General features: G+C 27.8%; 1 protein-coding gene across 1 annotated transcript; it reads left to right on the forward strand.

Annotated features, from left to right (window-relative positions):
- The first annotated feature begins 138 nt into the window (after positions 1-138).
- LOC145834144 (uncharacterized) lies at positions 139-27,909 on the forward strand. The gene is made up of 16 exons (XM_082941502.1): positions 139-399; positions 7,935-8,046; positions 8,269-8,352; positions 8,570-8,743; positions 14,011-14,078; positions 14,788-14,868; positions 15,345-15,466; positions 15,693-15,919; positions 18,080-18,142; positions 19,198-19,257; positions 19,414-19,470; positions 19,687-19,746; positions 20,607-20,695; positions 20,906-20,970; positions 26,809-27,049; positions 27,769-27,909. The coding sequence occupies exons 1-16, from the start codon at positions 238-240 to the stop codon at positions 27,847-27,849; spliced, it is 1,746 nt and encodes a 581-aa protein (XP_082797628.1). The 5' UTR covers positions 139-237; the 3' UTR covers positions 27,850-27,909.

Below are 27,909 nucleotides of genomic sequence, written 5' to 3' on the forward strand. Positions count from 1 at the left end.
CAAAGTAACTACCTTTACAAATTTTTCTGCTTTAAAATGGTCATAGACTTCAGAATTTTTGAATCCAACTAGTTTAACTTGTAAATGTCAACTTTGGTGGTTTATATTACCCAAAACATGTTTTTTACAAAACGATAAAAAAAACATTCTTTGATTTAAATAACTTTACTTCACAATTACAACAATTAACAATCATTTCAAACTAGTTTACTTTTCATATAACCATTTTACACAAAAATGCCAAAAAGAATAGCTGACAAGCGGCTGACCGACCAGAACTGGGATCAGGAAGAGGACCAGGAAATACCACAGCAGTACGTGAGCAGGCAAGCAGACAAGTCGGTGCTGGCAGCCAGGAAGATCAGAGTGGCAAAGAGAACCAGGCCCGTTAAGTCCAATGTTGGTTTGATATTTTGGAATTTATTTTTGTAAATTTTGATTAAATGTAGATCGTCAACTACCAAAGTTTTTATTTTATTTAAGATTTATTCTGAACAAAAGTAAGGATGGCAAAGAGAACCAGGCCGGTTAAGTCCAATGTTGGTTTGATGTTTGCAATTTATTTTGTAAATTTAAATTAAATGTAGATCATCAACTACCAAAGTTTTTATTTTATTTAAGATTTATTCTGAACAAAATTAAGAATGGCAAAGAGAACCAGGCCCGTTAAGTCCAATGTGAGTTTTTTTATTCTTTCAAAGCAGACAACCTGAAATTTCAAAAAAGTTAATACAATGCACTGAGTTACCTATCTTAATTTTCATGGGAGGGGTCAAATAAAACAGGCTGCTAATAAAAAGTAAGGGTGGTGAAAGTAGGGATCAGCCGGTTAAGTCCAATGTTGGTTTGATGTTCCGAATTTATTTTGGAAATTTTAATTAAGTGTAGATCATCAACTACCAAAGTTTTTATTTTATTTAAGATTTATTTTGAACAAAAGTAAGGATGAATCAGTCCCACTAATTTTAATGTCAAGTCCTAATGTGAATTATTTATGAAAAATTTTGTTGTAAATTTTAAATAAGTGTGCATCATAAACTGGACTACCAAAATTTTAAATGTTGCTTAAAAATAGTCCAATAATTATTTTTGTGACATGTTAGGCAAACAACTTTTTAAGTATACAAAAATATGTCTATAATACTGGCCTATCTTAAAATTTGTTGTTTAGTGTGTGGTAATTTTTATAAGTATAATTAAGTAAAAGAGTGTATTTTAAATATTTTTAGTTTTTGTTTTGTACTATCTTCTCTTTTAGCAAATTTTTTCTAAATATAACCATTTAAAAGTAAAACAAAATTTTATGTATTAAGGTTTATGGAAAGAATAAAGTGTGAGTAATTATTATTCTTTAAAGTTGAAGGTGTTTGAAGTGATTTATTAAAGTTATTCTTAACATTTAAACTATACTGATACATTTTAAAATATACTTAGACTATTAGAAAATGGTTTTCTTTTAAAAAGTTTTTTTTTTCTTTATTTTTAACTTTTTAATTGAAAATATACTATTTACTTGGAATTAAGCCATAGTTAAGGTAATAGTAGGTCCAAGTTATTTTTTTACATAAATTGTTATTTGCTCTTATATTAAAACTTAAGCCACTTTTATAATATTTTGGATTTTAATCTAATTTATGAGATTTTGTAATTAAAAAAAAATCACACACAAATGTAAAGACTGCAATTTTTTTTAGTCTAATTTCTTGATGATCATTAGTTTTCTTAAGTGTTAAATTTTTTTTTATCATGCTACAGTAAGAATAAACTCTAATTTTATTTTTGTATTAACTACCAAATATAAAATAAATTTTAAACTTTAGATTAGTAATATTTGAAAAACTAATAAAAGATTTCTACTTATTTTTTTTTACAGTGTACTCAGTTAGTTTTTGATTTTTTAGTAAGTTTTATGTTTTTCAATTATTTTTACTGTAGGAGACATTTTTGTTCATTTTTAATTGTTACATCGAACATTTTAAGACTTCGTTACAGTAAACTAAAAGTTACAAATAAAATTATTTGAAAAGCTGTATATAAAAGTATTCACTATTTAAATTCAATGACTTAAATAATGAGATAATTTAATCCTTAAAACAGTATTTTTTTTTGCAAAACATCATATATGCTCTTATACCTTAAAGTGTAATTTACATCATTTTATTACAATATAGACTTTTTTTTTTGGTAAGCAATTGATCTCTAAGTTTATAGGAGCATTATTTAAAAAGTTTAAACGAAATGATACGTTGGAATTCTTTTAAATTATAAAAATAAAAATTTAAGCCAAAACTAAATAAATCCTCATTTTCAAAAAAAAAAAAAAATTAATTAGTGAAGAAAGTAGGTTGAAAATAAAAAGAAAGAAGATTCGTTTTATTAAAATCATTTTCTTTCATCTTTTTTGTTTCTTGCCCTATATAAAAACCTATAAATTTTTTTACTATCACTTTACCCCTAACCCTTACCCTCGGTTGATAGTTTTTTTTGCTTTTTATATTTTTTTTTATTAAATTATTATTTTCTAGATTTTTTTTGATTAATAAATCATATAAATATATAAATCATAAATACCACAGATGTTCTTGTGTTAAAACTTTATTCTGACTAACGGCGTTTCACTGCTCTCAAATAAATTTAAGAACAGATCTACGGAGTCTCAAAAAGCTCTAAAAATAGCTTTTTGAGACTCCGTAGATCTGTTCTAAAATTTATTTGAGAGCAGTGAAATGCCGTTAGTCGGAATAGAGTTTTAACTAGTGATGTACCGGACTCACTATCCGGGTCCGGCCGGATATTGCCATTTTTGTCTGATATCCGGATCCGGCCGGATTCTAATTTGAAAAAAAAGTCAGGATCCGGTTCCGGCCGGATTCTAATTTGAAAAAAAGTCCGAATCCGGTTCCGGCCGGATCCTAACAGAGATCCGGCCGGACCCGGATCTAGTTAGTAAAAAAGAGCATACTGAAAAGAATTTTTTCAAAATCAAACCCTGTGTAAATTAATAAGAGTCATTTTCGTCAGTTAAAACTAAACACCTACCGTGATTGGCTCATTTTGTACACGTGACTAATTAAAATTTGTTTTCATTTAAACTATGAAATAAACATTTCAGAAATGCAACTTTTTACATATGTTGTAAAATTGAAAACTTTAGAACGAATACTTGCATTATTTATTGTTTAAAGTTGTGCTCAGAGAATATTTAGAGTTAATACGGTTGAATGTACGAGCCATGAGAATCATATGACGAAATGTTTCAAACTAAATACTGATGCAACAAAACATCAGAACATGACAGGCAGTTTATATGTAAGCAGTTAGTTAGTTTGGTGTGCAGCTTGATGCAACAAAATATCTTGAACTTTTTTGTGTATGGTTATTGTAAGTAGTGTTTTGTTTTAAAAGTGAATATTTCAACTGGTTTTTAATTGTTTAAATATTTAAGCCAGGTTTATAGTTTAATTGTTTTTGAAAAACTTTACAGTTTTCTGTTTACGAAAAGTTTTATTTGATTTTTAGTTTATTGTTTTAAGTCTTTTGATATAGATTTAAAGAGCTTCCAGTTTTTAAAGTGTTACCAAAGTAATTAATAATTTTGTATATGCTAGTATTTCTTGTTGTGTTTTATATAAAAGATTCATCACTCAAAACTGTCGTGTCTGATTATAGAAAGTAGTCTCAGTTAAAATTTAGTATTTGTTAGATATTAATTAAATAAGGTAGGATTTAATTATGATGGGTAGTACTAATAAGTTAAGTGTAACACAATCAGTTCACAACTTTACTACCAAATTGTCAACCTTTGCTAGCTATTCTACTTATTATTAGATTAAAGTAATTTTTTCAGTTTTTAAAAACCTCATTCTGACTCAGGCTTGTTTATACTCATTCTAGATAGTTTTAATGACGAAAACAGTGGCAACCCTGCTAGTTTGAAAATTTTTTGGAATTTTAGAAAATCTTTGACTGTCTCAGGCTAGTTTAGTTTTTTATAAAAACTCAAGCTAGTTTTCTTTTAGATTTTGAATGGGTTTGATCTGATCCAGTTTTCAATATATTGTAATTTTCTAGTGTATTTTGATCAAGAACTTGATTTCAGATTTTTAATTGTAAATAACACCTAAATTTGTAAACCTTGTGGCTAGCTGTTCAACTTATTATTAGATTAAAGTTTTTTTTTTTTTCAGTTTTTAAAAACCTCATTCTGACTCAGGCTAGTTTATACTAGTGATGTACCGGACTCACTATCCGGGTCCGGTTCCGGCCGGATATTGCCATTTTTGTCTAATATCCGGATCCGGCCGGATTCTAATTTGAAAAAAAAGTACGGATCCAGTTCCGGCCGGATTCTAATTTGAAAAAAAAGTCCGGATCCGGTTCTGGCCAGATTCTAATTAAAAAAAAAAGTCCGGATCCGGGTCCGGCCGGACTCAAAATTGTGGGTCCGGTACATCACTAGTTTTAACACAAGAACATCTGTGGTATATATTCCGATAAACTTAGCTTATCAGGATCTCCAGGATTTAACGCCTTTTAACGTTACATCTTATAAATCATTAATATATTTTTTATATAACTGTTACCCATTACCCTTACCCTTGGTCCTTAACTTTTTTTCTCTTTTGTTTTTTTATTGATTTTTTTTATTTATTATTCTTATTTTTTTTTGTTTATGTTAGTAATTAATCTTTCTGTTTATGTTTTACAATTTATTTTAATTGTTTTTTTCATTTTTTTAATCTCTTGCAAAAATTTCCCTTTGTACAAAACAGTCTTTGTGCAAAAGTGTTCCTTTGTGCATTTTCCAAAAATATATAACTATAATGAAAATCTATAAAACTAGACAAACTTGTGAGATTTTTACTTGTGCAAGGTGGCCGCAAAGTCAGGAAAGTCAGTAAATCAGAAAAAGTCAGAAAAAAAAGACAACGTCAGGAGAATCATAGAAGTTTGATATAAACAAAACATACTTTCAATAAGAAAATTTATTATCACTAAAAGTTGCATTTTGCTGATTTTATTTTCAAATAAAAAATGCTTTTGTAATTCATCTTTTTTAGTGTCTTATTGAATTTTTGTAATAAATTAAAAAAATTCAAGTTATAAGTTATGTAATTTGACTCAATTTTTATAAGAATTTTATTTAGAAAGTTTAGGAAAAGTCAGGAAATTATTTTTAGCTTGGTATGTGACAACCCTGCTTGTTGCAGGGCTGCCACAAGGTCAGGAAAAGTCAGGAAAAACTAAAACAAATGACAAAAGTCCAGCAAAGTCAAGAAAAAATGGGGGCTTTAGAAAAAATTCTGTAAAAATCAGATAATTTGACAAAATTTGAAGAAATATCTGATTTTGCCAGTTTAAATTTACAAAATTCCTTATTTTCCAAAGCCTTAAATTGGTAAGAAATTAATTAAAAATCCTTCAAAGTCACATTAAAGTTGCAAAATTTTCCTAGAAATTTACTAAATTACTTAATTACCAATGCTTTCATCTGGTATAAATTAATAAAATATGCTTTATAAATCTGGAAAATTTTTCTATTAACATATGTAACGACTATTGTTTTAACCTGTATAAAAATAATATTAAAATCCTTATATATTTTCAAGTGTTTGATTATGTATCTTAGAATAAGTTAAAGTTAAGAGTTTAATTTTGAAAAGTGAGGAAATTTTTAAGAAAAAGTCAGGAAAATATTCTCAGCTTTATCTATTGCAACCCTGTTGTTGAAGAAAAACTCCTTGTGTTTAAATACTTTATTAACAATGAATAATCTGAAACGATAATAAGTATAAATATAAACACACATATATAATATGAACACTAAATATATACAAGGTTGCCACAACCTGGTAATTTTTTTTGGAAAAAAATGAGTGGCAACCCTGTATATATTAAAATGAGCTATAGTTTAATTATCCTACACTTGTAGTTATTTGCCCTTGTGCCCTTGAATTGTTTCTAATCAAATAATTAATTATCTGTTTTTCAGCATGGCTGAGATGATTTTTACAATTAACACTAGACAAGACTGTTAAATATGGTCATGTGGTGCAGTCTTGTACTAACTAATTTATAAATTAAGGTCATAGGGGGGGAGGGTAAACCATATTTTTTACAAGTATATCTGTTTTATAGAGTTTTTTCTAAGCTTTAAGATGCTTTTTATTGTTTTAAAAAAATCAAAATATTTTTTTAGATATGACCAGTCAAAGTCGGGCCGCATAATAGGTTCCCTATGGGAAGGGAAAACTAAAACAGCGGAAAAAGACTATTTCATTTAAAATCTATCTCCTCCTACATTTTTCAAGCAATCTTCTTCAAACTTTCACAGTCTAATCTTTATACAATAACAAAAAAACGTTACTTTGGAATTAAAAAAGATTTTGGTAACAATATATTTTTTTTGAAAAAAAAAACACTTTTTTTTTTAACTTTTGTGATAAAATTTATATTTTTTTAAGTTACTTAAATTATAGAGTAACGTTTTTTCCTTTTATTATGAGGAACGTTTCCTGAAAATTTGAAGAAGATTGCTTGAAAAATGAAGGAGGAGATAGATTTTTAGTGAATTTTAAAATTTCCGAGAAAATTGACCCCAAAAAATTTGCGGTCCATACGTTTATATTGGAAAATTTTTACAAAAAATTTAATATCTCAAAAGTTAAATGATATTTTTGAATTCTATAAAAACTGGCTTGTAGTTTGTACTTAAAACTTTCATATAAAAGCCAAAGTTAATTTTTGTAAAAAAAAATGTTGGACCCCCCTATGGCCTTTAAATAACACTACAATCATGTCCTTACATTTTATTTAATTGAATAACAAATTTTTCATGCAGACAGCAAATTTAAGCATATATATATCAACATACTTGTAAATAACATAAATTGTAAAAATGCAAATAATGATGAAACTATTGTTATTTATAATATGAATTACTTACTTTAAAAAAGATTAAATTTATATTGTAATAGTTAAGCAGTTTGAAATACCATGATCATTAGTTTTGTTAAATGTTAGAATATATATTTCAATTTTATTAAGATTGTTGTTTTACTATTAGAAAAAATACTTAAACTTTTATTTGTTGTCAAACCTTATCGGTTGTCAAACCTTAAATTAGTCATGTTAGTAAGTACTTATATAAATCTCAACTTGAAAAAGTAGTAAAAATTTTATAGACTTTATTTTTGATTGTTTTTTATTATTTAATTTTTTTTGAGTTGTATGTATTTTTTCTTACCATAAATTTTTTTTCTAATGTTTTTACTATAAATTGTAACAATTTTTAAGTTTTGACACTTCTCTACAAAATAATTAATAATTTTGAGAGTTAAGTTTCACTGACCTGAAAAGTATTTATTATTAAAATAACATTTTTTTTCTGTAAAAATAATAGTGGTTATATATGAAAGTTTTAAGAAATAAACAGTATTATTACATTTAGAAAAATATATTTTATCTTTTGAGCTAGAGACTTCTAAATTTACAGAAAACATTCTATAAATGATTGACATTTAGTTGTTTTATTTAAATTTAAATATTTGTCGTAAAGTTTTCTAATAAATCTCTAGTATTGAAAAGAGAATTTTCTATCAAAGTAAATGAAATCCTGCTTATATTAAAACTTTTTAACAAATAAACTGTATAAATTTAAGGAATTTATAAAAAAAAAGAAGATATATTTGAATTAAATTTTTATCTCATTTTTAGTTTGTGCATTCTACGAAATCTATATTGAATCACCAACTTTGATCTCTTATGTGCTTTGAACTTTGTAAAGCAGTAAATGTTCTCTGGAGGATCAGAAATAAATCCACAAAATAAGTTGGCTTTTTAAAAACTATGTGGGCCCCTTACGACCGTAAATTACTTGAACAAATGTATATAGTAAAACAAATTACAATCATGTGCAATTATTTTTCACGCAGACAGCAAGCGTTTTTGCCGGATTGTCGTCCGTATCAGCTCCCGAGCCTTCTTCAAATACCGGTTTCAGCTTGGGGGGTTTTGGAACTGGAAACTCTCTTTTTGGTTCTAAAGGTTTGCTGCACAATATAATTTTTGTTTTTTAAATACTTTTTACATGACTAGTAAGTGAAAGCTTGTTACACAATTATTGATGAAGTGAACTTCTAAAACGCTGGTATATTTTCAGAAATTACCTTAGTATTATTTGAATAAAAAGACAGTGTTTATAAATAAAATTTATTTTTACTAATGTATTAAATTAATATTTTTTTTGCAAGTAATTAATTTACACAGCACCTGCTAGTAGTTTTAATCTTGACACAAAACCTGAAGAACAAAACAGTTTTGGATCTGGCAGCTCTTTATTTGGTACTAAAGGTTTGTTTTATTTAAATAGCATAATTTTTAACTTGTTTAAAAAAGTATTTTAATGACATTGAAATTTATGTACCTTTTGTAAAAAATATTAATTTTACAATCTCTGATTTGCTGTCAACAAAGTTTTTGTAAATTAAATGCAAAATTAAATTAAATGCTATTATTTTAAAGCACATGTTTTTCATCACCTTCGCCATTATGTTTTTCTCTTTTGCAGCACCGTCTACTTTCCAACTCGGCGCGAAGAAACCCGAAGAGCAAACAGCCATGTCCACTGCAGAAAATGCCGACAAAACTTCAGATACTCAAAACGTTTTGAGTTTTGGCGCGAAAAAAGACGAACCTGAAGTGCCGTCATCTACAGAGAAGCCATCAGCTACACAGGCTCCTAGTTAGTCGGGTGTTTTAAAGTTAATTGAATACATTTTTAAATAATATCAATAAGCAAAGTCATTTTTGAGTTAGTCATTACCGTTTTTTATTATTTTTGAATTTATCGTATGCTGTTTCTATTTAGTTTTATTAGTTATTTTATTTTCTAAATGTACAGTTGTTTTTTATTTTCTTATTGAAAAAGACTACGGACTTTCTTGGTTGAGTTTATTCACAAACTAATTACAAGAATGATAGAAGCTGTAAAACTAAACATAAGGAAAACTAGGTAAATACTTATACATATCCCCCCATATTTTATTTACAAAGGAGATAAAACGATACATTTACCTAGCGAAATAAAACTATTTAAAAATAAGTTGTAAACTAAAATACAGTTTCAGTTCTAAAAATCAACAAAACTAACTTTAAAAGAACAAAATCATTTGAAATGTCACAATTAACTTACTTTTTACTTAAATATAAACATTAACATAAACAGCAGTTTAAACAGGTTTATAGCTTTCTGCATCGTATATCCTTATCCGTGTTCTTACACCGCTGTAACAATGCAGTTCTTTGGCGACACTCCATCGTCAACAAAATCTCTTTCAGATAACCCAGATTTATTTTTAGGATCCAAACGAGACAATACACCATTTCTCCGTGTTGTAGAGGATTGGCTTGCACCTATGCAATTTGAATCCTCAGGTTAAGGAAGGTAGCTTGTTTTGCCATGCAAATCTTGCCATAGTTATCTTCAGCTTTGTTATTTATTACCTTATGGCAGCACGGACTAGCAACATTTTTCTGGAAATCTCTTTTCTCATTATTACCAGAAAAGACAAACTTCTGCAGGGGTATGTTTGCTTTTCTCAGATAAGGGATACTGCTTTGAGATTTGCAACTAGGAGGGTTAATTTTTCTTAGAAACTATTGATTTTAAACAGTTAAGCGACCTGATCCATCAACCTTGACAGCATATTGGTGATAGTCTTTTAAATTCCATTACTACTCCACTTTTCCCCCAATTGTTAGGAAAGTGACCTGTTTGGTTTTGTATCATCACATAATCACTGCAATTCAGTGGTGGCAATGATTTTATGTCCTCACTTAAATTTTTAAGTGACTTAACATAACGAGACTTAAGAGCTTTTTACTCCATGCGTCATGCAGCCATATGTTTGAGATCTGCGGGTTATTGTAAATATTTACACTTGTTCTCATGTAAGGTATCAGTCCCGGATCAGGTTAACCTAGGCGTAAGTAAAGCTTGTAACATTCTGTTGTTAATTAGTTCACCATTTCGACCAACGTTTTCCATTAACAATCGCTTAGTGACCTTTACTGCTAATTCCGCCCTACCGTTTAAATATGATGACATGCAAATGACATACAATGGTTTATACCCCATTATTTTAGAAAATTATTGGTTAATTTTTCAAAAACTCTGGACGTCCATCTAAAGATGTTTCAACTGGAAGCAGGTTTGTCACAAGGTCAGGAAAGCAGGAAAAACTAATAAATAAAAGACAAAAGTCAGAAACAAATTGGGTTTTTGAAAAAAAGTCAGGAAAAGTAAAGAAATTTGACAAAATTGTAAAAGGTGAGGTTTCGTCAGTTCAAATTTCAAAATCTCTTATTTTGCAACGCCTTTAAGTAGTTAAAAAATTAATTAAAAATCCTTTAAAGTCAGACTACAATTGCAAAATTTTCCTAGAATTTTACAAAATTACTTAATTTCTAATGCCTTCATCTGGTAAAAATTAATAAAATATCCTTTATAAAACTGAGTTTTTCCTATTAACATATTAAACAACCACCCTAATTGAACAATCAGTTTTTTTATGCTTTGTAGTATTGATGATCTGTGGCAAGGTCACTTCCATAGTGAAACTGATATACACACAAAAGTTTTATTACATTTTTTAATTATGTGATATCTCTCATGCAGCCTTTTCTAACATTTTATCAGAGTACCCAGCCTGTTTTTGCCTTTATGCATGAGGACATTTCGTGCTTGGTAATTAAACTGCTGTGCATCATTATGAAAGACGTGATAGTTACGAACCTCAGCTTAACCAGTTATTTAAAGTTGATTTAGTTTTAAGGTTGAAGCTTCCTTAAAACCTGCCCTTGATCTTAGTTGTGCTGCAACCAATTTTATTGCAAATTTGAGGAAAAAAGACCTAGTTGATGAACAAAAGTCTTAAATTTCAACAAATAATGTAGAGTATTTCTTATAAAAGCGGTTGAAAATCTCCGGATCAGAATGGCTATTGGAAGTACATTCGTAAAAAATATGACATGCCTAAATCCGCATAGCTTTAAAAAAATAGGAGTCAGAATCGTTGTTAAGCGTTTTGCCGACATTGTGCACTCATAAACAAAGTAAAAAATAAGTGCTCCAACTCTGGAGGTGATGCTAGCATTGAACAATTTAAAACTTTAGTAAATTTTCCAATGAATGCATTATAGCTCAAGAGCTTCAAGGAAAGTGAAGATCGTTTAAACCAATTCTACTTTGAAACATTGAAAGTTCCTTTCAAATCTTCTCTCAGAAATTTGTTGCAACCATTATTTTTGTTGCACAATGACCAGGCTGAGGTCGAACGTGGGTTTAGTATTAACAAAGCTCTGCTTGAAAACAGTATGAAAGGAGAAACTATTACACCCAGAAGAAGAATTAAAGATTATATATATGCATACAAACTAGAACTGTATCCAGTTAGAAAATACAAGTATTATGCTGATAGGGCTGTTTATTGCAAAAACATCAATAACACACAGATGGTTCAAAGATATAATGGAATTTAGATGATTGAATTCAACAAAAAAAAATCTGTTGAATTAGCCTGTATAAATTAAGATTGAAAGCTTTATATAGTTTTAAGTGTTTGATTATGTATTTAATCTAAGAATTTTGAATTAGAAAAGTAAGGGAAAATTTTATTAAAAAGTCAGGAAAAGTCAGGAAATTTTTCTCAGTTTGATCTGTGGCAACCCTGTGGAACACAAAAGTGACAAAAATACGACGCAAAGCTTTACATAGTCCTTTTGAACCAGACTCATTCGTACCTTATTTGATTCTTTGTTGTTCTGTCCATCCTGAAAGTTTGTCAGCAGCTAGAAAATAATACCACCCTTTTAAATGAAATTAACCACAGACATTTGATTTAAAACGAAATTTTAGAATCAATGGTTCAATAGGAGGTAGGCGAGGATTACTTTTAAATTTGCGAGATTTCGTCGCCATCCAGTGTGTAAAGGTACGTTTTTCTGTCCCTTTACTTTCTTTTTCTTCTTCGCGTTTTTTCGCTCGAACAGATTTTCCCTACGACTTTGGCAACGAAGGTTATCAAAGTTTTGTGCATATAATTCACCAACCAGAAGTGCATTTGTCTCTTCAGCATACTTTTCATCATTTTCACGCACATTTTTCCGGAACGTTATCCAGCATTGTTTACAAGTAGAACACTCAATGTAATTTTTTCTACTCCAAACAAAGTTTTCAGTTGATTTACTACACATGTTACAGTTTATTTTACCACTTGGTTTTTTTATGTTTTTTTTTCAGAAGTTTGTATGAGGAAACTGAGGCCGTTATAGCAGGTTGTCTCATGTTGCATTACGTACCATTTATTTTGCTTCAATATAACCGATTGTCTCATTGACATCTTTCTCATCTAGACTTCCCCATCCTAGCACCTCTATGCGGATATCCTCATCTGCTAGACCAGTCACCATAATATTTTTTAGGATTATGTCTTTGAAGTCTATTACTTAATTACAGCTATATTTTCGGTAAGTACAAGTGTAAGAGTATGTACTGACTTTTCCCTTTAAACGGGTAGCAAATGATCTATTGTTTTCAGTCAAATCCTGTCTTGTACAAAGAAAGTCTGATCGTTAGACAACAACTGAAGAAACCGGAATGACTGCAAGCTGCTTGATCATGCTTAAAAGCTCTCGCTCACTTGAATTCACTACATCTGCATGTCTCTTTAGAAAAGCATCGCCTAGATCTTCATCACAGCAATAGTACAATTGACGACATTTTTCTGACTCTGTCATCTCTGTGTTGTCTTAAAACATTGTCCATTTTTGCAGAATTAAGTTCCATACCTCTCGATTACAGTCTCTCCCTATTCGAGGGAGGTCCATCTTTGGAGGCTTTGATTTTGAAAAACTTGCATTAATGTGGACATTGTTGTTTATGATAAGCAAAGAGGTAGCTACAGAAGCATCGACATCTGGTGTTTCAAATGTGCATTTCTCCAGTGGGCATTTAATCACAGACACTGTTGATTCAATCCTGCGTGATGTTATTATAAAAAAATATCTTTCTTGGTTGAGTTTATTACAAACTAGTTATAAGAATGATAGAATCTAAAAAACAAAACATAATGAAAGCTTGAAAAAAAAATTATACAAACTAGATCTTCATCGGAACAAAAAAGTTTTTTTGGACAGAATTTTTCAAATAAAAAAGCTTGTAGTTTTAACCTACTACAAAAACTGATCTAAAAACATACTGATCTGGCCATATCCTAATTTGTAGATTTTGTATGTCACCAGTTATCATTGTCATTTTGTTTGGACAATAATACTTTAAATTACTTTTTTGTTTTTTATAAACAGGTTTCGAGTTCAACTCGAGAAGTACAGTTTTATAAGAATAAAATATAAAAACTGTTGAAATAATATGAATAACTTTTTTTTTACATAAATCTATAAATGTTGTCATCTACATTTCTAGCTATTATTTAATTTAGGAGTCAATAAAAGTCACTAAACTATAAACCAAGTGGAATATATAATCTTTTGCAATACAGGTCAGTTTTTTTCACTCAGGTTGGGTTTTTTGTTTAGTAAGCTGGGAAATAATATTTTAATACATTTACATAATTTTACACAAACTAAAGGTATAATTAAGTGTGAAAATTATTTACATAACGTTTTTATAAACCGTAATTAATCATCTTTATGTAATAAAAGCCGTAAAACTAATTAATTAAATAAAATTAATTCATAAAAAGGTTTTCTCAAAAAAAAAAGCTACACTTCATATAAATTGGTAGAAACTAAAACGATTTGGTTTATATTTTAGTTTAAATATAAGATATATTTCCAAAAAATTTCATTGTACAATTATTTACTTTACAGCATTTATAAACACAATAAAAAAAGTGAACATGTTTTTGTATTTGTTATATGTTTATTATGTTTCTGCCTAACTGCTGTTCTTATTATTTAATTTCAACTAAATTTCAAACTACTTAATAGATGCAAGTGCCGCACCTGCTACCAAGGAAATTCAATCTGAAAAACCCGTCAAAAAAGCTAAGATAGAGGTAATTTTTATTCACCTGCTTTAATTTTTTTATATCGTGATTTTATTCTAGTAATTTTTAAAAGGTTTAGTCACTTAAAATTTTAAACAAATATAGAGGTTGTTTTGTAATTCAATAAATTGTGTACTCATAAAATTAAAAATTAAAATAATTCTAATGAAAGTAAGTTAAGTAATTGTAAACGTTTAATCTTATACCAAAACTTTTAACTAAATGTTTTATTTTAAGTATTAAAACTTAAACTAGAAGTAAAGTGTATTAAAACTTAAACAATTTTCTCAATTTTTAAATATATTTAAACTTTGTTTGTATATATTTAATTTTGTATTTGTAGTTGTTTATATTGCATAAGTTGTTAATTTTAAATTTAAAAATATTCTATCCGATGCAATTTTATGCAAAAAACATATGCAACAAAGATTTGCTACAGTTTCAAAAATATTAATTTTAAAGAATAATTTTGACAAACATGCAATTTAAACAAACACTTGCAAATAAACTTGTTTACCATAGTCTGATTATCATATACAGAACATAGTTTTGTAGATTTGTATACTTGTTTCAAATAGATAGTCCTACTGAAGTTTGTAATAATTATAACAATTAGAAAGTATAAGTCAGTGAAATAAATAATAACGTTTGCAATATTCTATTTTACTTTTTATTTTATTTCTAAATTTTTTTGTTTAATAACTTCTCATCAACACAGGAGCCAGCGAAGAAAGACGCTCGCACGGAATACAACAGACATGTCACCGCGCTCAACACAGGAGTCATACAGTGGATTAAGGTGCTTGTTTAAATTACAATAATTTTAGTACTTTTTTACAGTAATTATTTGACAGTTTAAAAAGGGTTTAAAAATCTTTGTTAACTAAAGTTATGGTAATATTAAAGTCGTTTACGGAAAGTATTTAATATTTTTAACTCGATTTTAAATTGGTGAAGTTGTTAAAAATTAAATTAATTTATACAAATAAAGGCTTATTTTTTCATTGCGATTATACAGTTGTTCAAGGTGCTTGCCTGTTGATTTATTGTAGTTTTCTCAGCTTTGTGGTATAAACATAAAACAACTTTATTAATCAGCTGTTTCATAACTAATAAAGTGTTTCATAACTTTTGTACTTTCAATTTCAATAGTGTTTATTATTTTAATACGTAACCTCGTATTCTGCAAAATACAGAGTTATCATTTAAAGTACATAGTTATAAAGTCACCAACAATTTTACTTACGAAATAATTTTTTTTTTTTCAAAAATTAGGAACATGTGGACAAAATGCCGACTTGCGACTTGAGCCCGGTCTTTCAAGACTACATGAGGCACTTTAAAGACATTGAGAAAAAATACCCGGTCGCAACTGAAGAAGACAGCAAAAAATCACTGTTTGTTTAATAAAGCTTTCATTGTGTTAAGTCTTGTACTGATATTAATCGAGTTCATAAAAGTTTGCTAGTTTATCAAGTACAAATTTTTTAGATGCGTATTTGTGCTTAACTAAAATACTTAAATTTAATATTATAACATTATTCAATCGAGGTCATTTTAATAAAAAATAATTTTTTTATATAAAAATGCTTTTAATCAAATTTTAATATTTTTTTTTCACAGAGAAAGCGAGTCTACTGCCCTTCTCAGCCAGCCCAAATCTTCTTTGCCCAAATCCGAACAGCCGATTGTGATCGCTGGTGATCAGGGCAAAGAAGTTGAAAAGCCAAAATTGGATAATGCAGCCGTGTTTTCCCCCAAAGAGAAACCTTCAAAGCCGGCCTTCACCGGGTTCGGTTTGTCCAACAAGGATGAAAAAGCAGATAAGAAGGAAGAACCTGCATTTAAAGGTGCTGTTGTTTATTTAGAAAACGTTTTAGTTGTTATTCTTAAATATACTTTTTTAGTTGTTAAAGGTACTATAAACAGTATTAAAGCTATTTTACAAGTTCAAAGCTACTTTTTTAAATTTGAAGGTTACCTTATTTATATAAAGGTACTATAATAAATTTAAAAAATATTTATTAATTTTATTCTTCATTGATATTGACCAAGGTTCACAACTTATTTTTGAAATGTTGTTGTATTGTAGTCAAGGTGATTTGTATATGATCTTATATTTAAAAACTGAGACAATTCTAGATTTACTAAAAGATAACATTTTGAGAGACTTTGGTAAACTTAAATAAGAAAGATTTATTTAAAGCTCTTCTAGATAAAATTTTAGAAAACTCAAAAATATTTTACTCTATCAATTATAATCATGTAATTTGAAGATACATGTTACATTTTGGGTTTTCTTTAAAATTTTCAAAGAATTTATTTAATTATATTCAGGGTTCGTGCGCGTCAGGCTAAATCAGGCTAAGTCAGGCTAAATCAGTTTTTTTTATTTAAAAGTTTGAAAATCTCAGTTTTTCTCAGTTCAGTGCTAAAAAATTCTTGATTAAAAAAATTGAGAAATCTTTTTAAGATCAAATTGAAATGTGAATTTATTTCTAAATAAAGATTTAATTATTAAAGACAAAATCAGTCAGTATTTGTAAATATAAATGCTTAAGACCTTTTGTTAAACCTCTAAAATAATTTAAGAGTCTTCATTATTTTGTTTTGAGTAGATTATATACGTCATAATTATGAAACTTCATAAAAAAATAAATACAGTTTAAACATTACAGTTTAGTTCAACAACTTAGCTGTTTGTTTGAATTTGTTTATGTCAGCTATGTTTTTCAGAGCTTAGTTAGTTGAACTGTTTTAATTTCTAATGTAAAGGTTTTATACCAAATACTTTTTAGATTAAAACTCTTCAGTTTATTCATATATTTTGATGTTTGTTTAAAGTTATTAGAGACATTCACAACACTAAAACTTAGCTTTAAGATATAAGTACTAAGTTTTGTGGGAGTAAAAATTTTACGTACAATTCATTTTTCTTTACAAGAACAATCCATTAAAGGTTTTTTTTATTTAAGTGTAAGCTTTTTAAATCTGATACACGTCAACAATCACTGTATTTATTTAGAGTTTAGGATTTATAATTATGTATCAATTTTAAGTATTAGTCAAAATACTATAATAAACATTTTTGCTTATTTTAATACTTAATACTCGTGTAAGCGTTTCATTTTAAATTTTAATAAAACACGACAATGCAGTCAATTTATTATAAATCTTCTGGTTATAATGTTTTTACTTGTGCTTAATTAAATTGAACAATTGTGTTTAGTTAAATGTATTAAATTTGTTCACTAGCAATAGATTAGATATAACACTTATTTTAAAACTTATCACTGAATTTGTTATGTTAAGGGCATAGGGGGGTAATCACCTTTTTTCACAATTTAGTCTTATTTTATTAAGTTGTAACTAAGCTATGAGTTGCTTTTTGCAGATTTTTAATGCTCAAAATATTTTTGAGATGAAGCTTGTTGAAGTCAGAGACTACAATAGTAATAATCAAGACCCCCCAATACCTAAATTGACTTTAAAGGGGATTTTCCTTACTTTGAAAAAATGTCAGGCTAAATTGTTCTCAGTCAGGCTAAATGAAAAAAAATTCGCGCACGAACCCTGTATATTGTAAAATTTAATATTCATGTTTAGTACGAATTTAAAAGTTAAATAGTTTATATTTTAGTCTGATCTTTATAAAAATTTACATAAAGTTGTTACAAGCCAATTATATATTGAGATACTTTAAAGTATATGTATTAAAGCAGTGAAAAGTTTGAAGACATCATTTTGAAAATTATTATTAAGAAAAAAAAACATCAACTTCTGTCTTGAACATACCTTCGATTTCCAACTATTTGAAATATTCTTATTCAAATAATAAAGAACTAATGCTGTGTAGAAATCAATGAATCATTAAATTATTTGAATTATTTGATATTAAAAATTTTATGATTTGTAGAAATAAATCGTAAGTCATCAGTTTAAACATTAGTAAATGTTTTTTTAAACTATTTAAAGTTTTTTGTTCTCTAATTATTTAAATAAAAATGCAGGATTTATTTTCAATAAAAAGCCAGAAGAAAAGAAGACAACAGATTCACCCAGTCTTTTTGGAGGTGAAAATGTTTTATTATTTTTAACTTTTCCAAAGTATATTTTTCAATAGAAACTTCAAAATAGTTAATTCACAGCTTTTAAAGTAGACAGTTTTTCACTTTATAAAGTAGGTGTAGAATACAATTTTAACTTTTTAATAAATTAACTTTCTTTATATATCTTCTTTAATTTATTTAAGTATTCTAAACTGAGCTTAATCATACTTTCATCATTAGCAAAGTATTCTAGTAAATACTTGAGAAAATAAGGTGTTTTTTAGCATAAAAATAGTTTTTAAATTGTAACATTTAATTAATTTTTTTTTTCTCGTTTTATAGTTTCTATCAAATCTATTTTTGCATAATTTTGTTGAAATAATTATGTTTATAATTTTACTTAAATAAAAGTTGTTGTTTTTCTTGCGTTAGTCAAAATGAGTTAGTTACTAAGAATTTTTAGTTTATTTGATAATAACTTTTTGAAATTTTTTAGTAAGATAATAAAATAAACAGCTAAATGTTTATTTATATTCATAGATAAGTTAATTGTTTTAGTAAAATATTTCTTTCAAGGTTATACTTTGGATATACTATTTAAGTTTTTAAGCCTGAAAAATGCACCTCTATTAAGTTTGTAATATTTTTCACATACTCATTTATTTAATTTTATTTTAGTGTAGCTACCATTATATACTATACAGAACTTTTAAAATTAGTACTCGTTTTCTATAACTTACAACCTCGGTGTTTATGTAAAAAAATTTCAATAAACTATTTCAATGAATTGATATGAAAGTGGTTTATTTTCTTCATTCTTTTTACGTGTATATATGTCATTTCCTACTATTGAGCACATTAAAAATAAGTTTCAAACAGAAAAAATCAACAAATAAAACTTTTATTGTTGTTATCATTTTTAAACATAAACTCATGCGTGTTATTTGTTTTTTATTTTGTAATATTAGTATTTTTTATTAAAAATTTAATTAAACTTTGTAAGCAAAATAAGTTAAACATTTTTTTGATAATAATAAAATATTAATAAAATAAGTAAAATACCTTCTTAACTGTTGTAGGTTTCGGCCTCAACAAGAAACCAGAATCAGAGAGCGCTGTTGAAAAGCCTGCTTTTACAGGTATTTTTCAAAAGTTTTATTTACAATTTTTAAGTAATATTGTTTTTGTGTAGTGTGTCATAAATATAACAAGGATTATAGTTAAACAGTTATAATCATGTTTTTTATCCGTCTAAAGTACAATCAAACTTGAATTCAAAGTTTTTACTTTCAAAGGTTTCGGGCTCAACAAAACAGCAGACTCTGAAAACACCGAAAAACCTCTTTTCAAAGGTAAACAAAGTTTGTGCTTTTTAGATGCACATGTAATTCATTAATGGATTTACGACTTTTAAAATGACATTATTTTCTAAGGAGAAAGTTGAAATGAATTATATGAACTTTTTTCTAACACAATAACTGTTATAGTAAATCAACTAAAACACGTTTAACTTAATTTGAGTAATATTTCAAGTATATAATTGAATGTAAAAATTGTTAATTACAAAGGTTTCGGACTCAACAAACCAGCAGACTCGGAAAACACAGAAAAGCCATCTTTTTTCAAAGGTTGCTATATTTTTTATGCAATTTATATACAACCTGTTTTAGTTTTGTATGTAAAAGTATAAAATAATTTTCCTGATCTTTTTTATTGAACAAATTTTAAAGTGAATTTAAATTAAACAGTGCATCTGATGTCTTTTTTTTTCCTTATACTGCCAAATTTTAGAACTTACTCAAATTATAATGGCCTCACAGTGTACATTCAGCTTTTTTATAGAATTTCTAAACACATGTTTAAATTTTAGTAATATGTATCAAAAATCAAAACCTTTTTTTTTTGTACGAAACACATTATATAAATTATATCAATGGCATTTATAATTGAAAGTATAATTAATTCAAAAAAAAAATTGCTTCATTAAGTTTATAATAAATTAAAACGTGTTGCGTTTTAAAACATTTTAAAAAATATTTAAAACAAATTTAAGTGTTCATTTATGCACTTTTTGAGCTGCATTCAAAGTGCGTTCTTGAGATTAATTCTTTTAGTATCGAGCTCATTTTTAAGGGGACGGGTCAAATATGCACTAAACACTTTTGCACGAGAGTAAAAAAAATAAAAATAAAAAGTGACTAACCAATGGTAAGGCTAGGGGTAACAGTGATATTGGAAAAAAAAACTAATAACAAAAATATAAAATCGGCAAAGGGTATGGGTCTTAGGGGTAACAGTGCTAGTTAAAAAAAAACAAGATAAATAAAACAGAAAAAAAAAATAATATGAACAAAAAGTTACCGAGAAAAAAAGTTTCAACCAGTGCATAAGTGTCCCTTCGTGTATATTTGACACCTACCCCATTTTTGAAACATGTCATTCAAATTTGTAACATTGCAAATTGTTCGCACAGTTCAATTCGTAACAGGGTTCGGGAGTACCAGTGACAGCAAGCCTACATTCGGCGGGTTCTCATTCAACAAAGCGCCTGCCGCTACCGAAACTGCCGCGGTAGAGGTTTGTGTGTTTGATGAGAGATTGTTTGTATCCATTATTTTATGGTGTTTTAATTTATGCCATTCAGTGTTCAAGTACAACAGTATAGTCGTATATTTTTCATAACGTTGTGTTTTGTGTTTTAAAATATTCTTATAATCATTTTAAATTTTTTTGATACTTTAAAAGTATAAATTACAAATAAACAGTAACAAAAAATACACTTAACAGGAAAACGAGCCACCAAAAGTAGAGTCGGTCGAAGTTGCCGAGGAAGGATCTATATTTTCTAAAAAGTTTGAATTTTTTGTTTTGTTTTGTTAAATTTTAAACTATAATTCAAATACAAATTGCACAGGTGCAAGCTTTACATAATCTGTTCTTAAACAATTTGTATATAGTCTAGTTAAGTAACATAATAACAACTAGTCTTTTATTTAAATGTTATTAAAACCAACAAACACTTCACAGAAACAAGCTGTATTAATAAATAAACTATATATATAGTATATATATAATTAGTGATCTACCGGATCCGAATCCTAAATGTTTAAAGTTTTATGTGGTTTCAATAGATAACAACTTATAAAACTTAATTATTATAATACCATTAATTAGTAAAAATTGTTTAATACAAATATAAAAAAAAACACAATTTATTGTCTAAATGTTTTATTTTAACACTAGGAAAAAGAACTTTGTAAAAAAACAAAAAAATACCTATGTATACAAAATCTCAGTTTGAATTTAAGTTTCAACTAATTTTGAATTTTGTACTCGTATGACGTAAGAGAAAATTAACTTAAATGTTAAAATGCTTTAAACGAACTATTTTTTATGATAGGCTTTACATTAGACTTATACCTGCATAACTTCTTAAGCAACTGTTTACATCTACAAAAGTTTAGTGAATAATATTTATATCAACGCAATTAAGCCACAAAGAAACCTATCCTTGTTTTTCCAAGTTGTGATGAAGATATAAAAGTTAATGGTTTTTGAAAGCAATCGATTCTGCTGTTGTTCGTACAAGTAACCAGCTTCTGAATTAACCTTTCAGAATAAACAGAAGACGGTGGTTCCGAAAGATACCTTCTTGCAAAACTGACAAGATGGGTGTGTTTTATTCTTGTTCGAGTTCCACCAAAACAAGACTTCAGCTTCTTTAACTTCTTCAGCAGATAATTTATCTTCAACCAAAAAAGCCTTAATTTCTGTCTCAATTTCCTGATCAACTGAATCTTGTTGCTCTCTTTCGTGAGTGTTTGCACATCTTTTCGATTTAAATGTAGAATACAACAAGGAAAAATTTTTGGGACCATTATTTGTAATGATGAGCTTTATGTTAATTAGGCGGTACTAGAGGAACTTGACCACTTTGACCAATCTCACGACAACTATGATTTTTTACTTGTGATTTCAGTAGCTTAACAACCTTCTGTTTAAGATTAGCAAGGAAAAATTCAAGTCGATACTGTGAATCAACAGCTGTTTTGAGTAAAAACAAGTCGTTATCTTGAAGGTTTATTCGTGTGCTGTTATTAGTAGTATAAAACCTTCTTTCAAAAGCCTCTTCTATATTTTCTGCCAAGGTTGTAGAACTAATTTGATCTAGACCTGGTGGACTATTAGCTTTATGATTAAAAAACTTTTTTATTACTGCTGCATGCGGGATTACAATTGACAGCAATGCGTTGTTTTGACTACACCTCTGTATATATATACAAAGGTTATACAAAATGGTTTGAGCAGTTAATAAGGAGGCAAAAAAGTTTCCACTCATCAGCTGTAAGAATAATTTCGGGTTTAAATTTGTTGTTAGCCACGTAGTTCTGTACTATTGCTTTTAATTTTTCTAGTCTTTTCAGCATAAGTTAGTTTGAGTTGCATCGTGTTTATACATCTTGCACAAGTAGCAAGGCCTTTTGCATTGACACTGATGAACCTAAAGTGACCTGAATTTTTTTTAGTTTCTCACTCGCAGTAGAAGAATGGTTAAAGTAGACAATAGTTTGACGGGCCTTGGCTATTAACACTCTTAATAACTTTCGGAAAACAGTGAATCTTTAATTACCAGTTGAAGCGTGTGAATGAAACAGGGTGCTGAAGAGGATTTTAACATCAACATACCAGCATTTATGTTAAATGCATCGTCGCGCAGAAAAACGTGAATGCGATTCATATTAATGCCCGAATTTTCAAGCATCTCCTTTATGTTTTTATAAAATATTAAAGTCATTGTGAGAACCTTTTATTTCTTTACAGTGCAAAGCTTTCATTTAATCAATGCGCTGATAAAGAAAGATATGATGTCTTTGTCTTCGAATTTACCCATATGTAAAAACGAAGCTTCTGATAACTCAGTTTGTATTTTTATCTTCAAACTTTCATGAGTCGCAGGAAGCATTGTATCAGTGAAGTATTTAGTGCTCGGAATCAAGTAACCTGGCTCTAAAACAGCCAACAGGTCTATGGAACATTGATCGCTAGTAATTGAAAATGGTTGATTGTCCATAGGAATTATGTTCATAGTTTTTTAATGAAATTTGATTTATTTTTGATCGTTTATTTTCCATTGTTTAAGAAGACGATAACTCTCAATACTAGCTTGGTTCATTGCTGTTAGCTTCTTTTGTTTTGGATTTGGGGACGAACTATCGCTGACTGCTTTAATGGATGATGATTTTCTAGTCTCTGAAATTTCTCTTTGATGTTTGAATTCAAATGCTTTAGTAAAGAAGAAGTGCTGTACGAATTAGCATTGCCTCTTTTAATGAGTTTATTGCAAAGACTTCAAATTGCATAACAAGGGTCTTTCTAACTTACGTTAAAAGATTTCCGTGCAATTGAAATTTTTAACTAAGCAGAAATAAACTATGTAACAGTTATAAATTAACTGGGAACGGGTCTAAATTGCGCGAAGACAAAATTGCACGAGGATACTAAATTGCACGAGTACAAAATTGCACGAGTGTACAAAAATGCACGAAGATATTTTTGCACGAAGACTAGTTTGCACGCGGGCGCAAAATTGCACGAGGACTATTTTGCACGAGTTACAATTTTGCACGGAAGGTTAATTTTGCACGACAGACAGTTTTGCACGGAGAGTCAATTTTGCACAAAAGATACTAACTTAAAATAACTAAATAAAAAATATATTAAAACCTTCATATTTTATAAAAATAAATAATAAACATGTATAAGTGTAATTGATTTTAATTTAATTAGGTTTATATTAATTTTATTTGTTTTTATATTTATTTTTTTAAGATTTTTTTAATTAAAACTAAATTATTGTGTTTAAAAACTAATATAAATTTAAAATGTTTTTAATAAAAATAAAACTAGAAATTTAATTTATAAAAATATCCCTTATAAAAGAATAAACATGTATTGATGTAAACTTATATTTTATTAAAATTGTACTAAACTTCAATAAGAAATAAAACAAGATTAAAAATAAAAATAAATATATAGTATTTACATGGGTAGGTGTTAAAATTGCACGAGCGTACAAAGTTGCACGAGGGGACAAAATTGCACGAAGATACTTTTGCACAGAAAAAACCGAGCATGCGAAATAGTGAGACAATTAAATAAATTTAGAAAGGAGAAAATCCGTCTAATAAAATTTTTATTGTGCGTTGTACAGAAAGTTCTGTTACGGCTGTGTACTTCCATAAACTTTAGTTGAAATTGTTTTTTTGTTTTATATATAAGTTTTAAACATAATTTATTTATCATTATTTTCTATTTGTCTAAACTTTATCTTAGTTACATCACTATTTGCACGCGTTTTACTCTAATTAGAATTTAAGTTTCTCCTGCTCAGTTTTTTTTTCTTTATCTAACCCAGACTTGCGAAAAAGCACTGTCAGAAGCAATTTTCTTCTAACGTTTTTAGAAGAAAAAGGAGATAGAAGCTTTTGACTAAAACGAAACAAACAAAATAATACAACAGCTACAATTAGTTAATTTCTATTTTTAACAAAAAATAATTTATAAATATAAACAAAACTATTTTTAATAATTATATTTTGATAACGGTGAGAATCTAATTTTATAATCTAGTTTTTATTTTTATTTATAAAATTTTTTTTTGATTAATTTTTGTTTATTATTTATTTTGATCATTTTGACTTTTTTAAATATTATTATTTCTTTTAAATTTATTTAGTTATTTACTTTGACTTTTTTATTAATTTTGGAGATTTATTTAATGTTATTATTATTTAATTTATTAATTCTTAAATTTTATAAATCTTATTTGTTTTTTTTATTTTTTTAAATCTATTTATTATTCAGTTATTTGGTTTTTTAAATTCTGACTTTTTTAATTACTTATTTTAATCTATTTAACATTTAGTTTTTATTTTTTACATGAAAGTAATTTTTTTTTGCTTAAAAATGTTATATATACAATTTTTTTATTTATTTATTATTATTTTTTTATTATTATTTGATTTGTTATTAATTGATTTGTTTTTTTTACTTAAAATTTTTTACATAATTTTTTTTGTTAAGTTTTTATCATTTAGTTATTAAATTTTATAATTCAAATTTTATTTATTAAAATATTATATAATTTTTTTTCGTATTTTTCTATTATTCAGTTATTAAATTTTTTAATTCTGATTCTTTTATTTTTTTAAATATTATATAAATTTATTCGTGCAAAAATGTCTACGCGCAATTTTGACCCGTCCCTGGGAAGGAAACGAAATCCGTGCAAAACTGACCCTCCGTGCTAAATTGTCACTCGTGCAAAAATGACCCTTTGTGCAAAATTGTCTGCGTGCAAAATTGTCTGCTCGTGCAAAATTATACCCTCGTGCAAAAGTGTCTTAGTGCAAAAGTGAACCTTCGTGCAATTTTATCTACGTGCAATTTTATTTTCGTGCAATTTTATCTTCGTGCAATTTTGCGCTCTCGTGCAAATTAATCTTCGTGCAATTTTGTGTTTTCGTGCAATTTTGTCCCCTCGTGCAATTTTGTACGCTCGCGCAATTTAGACAGCTACCCAAATTAACTATATTAAAAATAATATCATTAGTCTTATATTTCTACAGGGTTGCTACTATTTTTGCCAATGAAACTGTACTGAGTCATCTTGAGTTTTATCAAACTCTTTAAAGTGTTTTTCTAGCTTTTCAAAATAATTAAAATTAAAGTTTTTATCAAAAAGTATGGGTATAAGAAACTGAATTAAGATATATTAAATTCAACTAAATCTTACAATTAAAATCTAGAATATATATTTTCTGAAATTTCAAAAATTCATAAACTTACAAAACTATCCTCAATTAACCTAAGTATCCTTACCGTGTGTAAACCCTGTTTCTAATTACTTATTTAAAAGAAGAACCTAATTATACCTCCTAAAATTTATTATAATGGAACTAAAAGGATATTTTCTTCTCCAAAACCATTTAAAATTTTCATCAAAAGTAGATAAAATAATGGTCATAACTTAGATGAGAACTTAATAACTTTTTAATAATCTCCTGTATGTACCTGCATTTTTACAACAAATGATTGATTAAATAAAGTTTAATTAGTCTGTTTCGCTTGAATAATTTTATATATATTAGAAATTCAAACCACAATAATCTAAGTAAATAAAACTGAAAGAAGCTGATCGCTGAAAACAAAGTCTTCCAGACTAACTTGATCCGGACCCGGACAGATTTCAACTAGGATCCGGCCGGTTCCGGATCAAGCACAAGATGGCCGGTTTCTGGCGGTTCCGGATCTTGAATCCGGTAGATCACTATAAATAATATAATCTGTATATATATATATATAATATTAGGGAACGGGTCAAAATTGCAAGAAGACAATATTGCACGAGGGAGCTAATTTTAACGAAGACAATTTTGCACGGATGGTCAGTTTTGCACGAGTGACAGTTTTTGCACGAGAGTAAAAAAACAGAATAAGAAATTAAAAAAAAAATACAGAAAAAAAAGAAAGTAAATTAAAAAAAAAATAATAAAAAGATTAAAAAAATTTTAACACGTGCAAAGATGTCTTCATGCAAAATTGACCCTCCGCGCAAAAGTGTCTTCGTGCAAGTTTGACACCTACCCACAATATTATACATGGTATTAAAATTTAACTCCCGCACACAGATGCAAGCTGTACTACGTGTTGGACGGCGAATACAAGGACAAGGGCGTCGGCTTCCTGCACCTCAAACAAGTTTCGGACGAGGGAAAGCACCAGCTGGTGGTGAGGCAGGACACGGCGCTGGGCACCATCCTGCTGAACGTGGTGCTGTCCAACATGCCCAAGTGCGACAAGCAGGGCGGCAAGTTCGTCAAGCTCTTCTGCGTCCCCAACCCCAAAGTTGAGGGTTTCGAGGACGGCAAGGTTTGTCGAATTAATTTTGTTTTATTATTACCCACGAAAATATAAAACAATTTGTTTGTATATTAATATTTTGTTTCTAAATTTTTGAGGGAAAATTTAGAATTTTTTTAAAATTTTTTTAAAACTTTTAAGTATTTTTTCATTTTGAATACCAGAAGATTTGATGTTTTTTGTTATTAAAATTTATTTATTTAGTTGTTGTTTAGTAAATTCTAAATCTCTACTTCAAGTGACAGGTATTGTGTTTAAAAATTCTTTAAGAAAAGTTTATTTTTTTCTTGTTTTATTTAGTTACTTTTTGTTTTGAAAGTTTGTGTTAAATTTTACTGTAAATGGAGATTTATTTCTAAATTAATTAAATATTTTGTTAAATGTACTTGTTTAAACTGATTTTAATTTCATAGGTAATGATTTAACTACATGAAAGTGTATGTTGTTTTGTATTTATACAGTATAAGACAAATTGAAAAGTTGTTGAGTTGAAGGACTCATTTTATTTTATTATACAAACCAACTTGTAATTTTTAGATTGAAGTTAATAAAAACAGTAAGTTAAACGATAAAAATAAATTAAGTTTTCTGCCAATGGATTCTGCCAAATTCTGGAAAATAAGTGCATCCATTAAAAGAATTTGTTTATTAATTTTCCATTGCAGGAAAAACAAATCAAATCAAAAAAAAAGTTTCTTAGTTTAATAATAAGTTATATAATATTTCAGATGGTACCGTTCATGATTAAAGTGAAGACAGCTGAAGACGCTGACGAAGTTATGAGTATCATCAATGAAAAAATAGTTTAATTATTTATTTGTTCTATTTCCAGTTTCAATTAGTGAATTTTAATAAATTATGACTTTACT

Source organism: Thalia democratica, chromosome 4, assembly GCF_965202585.1.
Source record: "Thalia democratica chromosome 4, ktThaDemo2.hap1.1, whole genome shotgun sequence".
NCBI classification, from domain to species: domain Eukaryota; kingdom Metazoa; phylum Chordata; class Thaliacea; order Salpida; family Salpidae; genus Thalia; species Thalia democratica.

What these genes read in the sequence shown, in the direction of transcription:
- LOC145834144 (XM_082941502.1), top strand. Translation starts at nt 238, where the DNA reads ATGCCAAAAAGAATAGCTGACAAGCGGCTGACCGACCAGAACTGGGAT. An exon ending in CCAGGCCCGTTAAGTCCAAT is followed by an intron (nt 400 to 7,934) that starts GTTGGTTTGATA and finishes TTTTTCACGCAG; the next exon opens with ACAGCAAGCGTTTTTGCCGG. An exon ending in GGATCTATATTTTCTAAAAA is followed by an intron (nt 20,971 to 26,808) that starts GTTTGAATTTTT and finishes TCCCGCACACAG; the next exon opens with ATGCAAGCTGTACTACGTGT.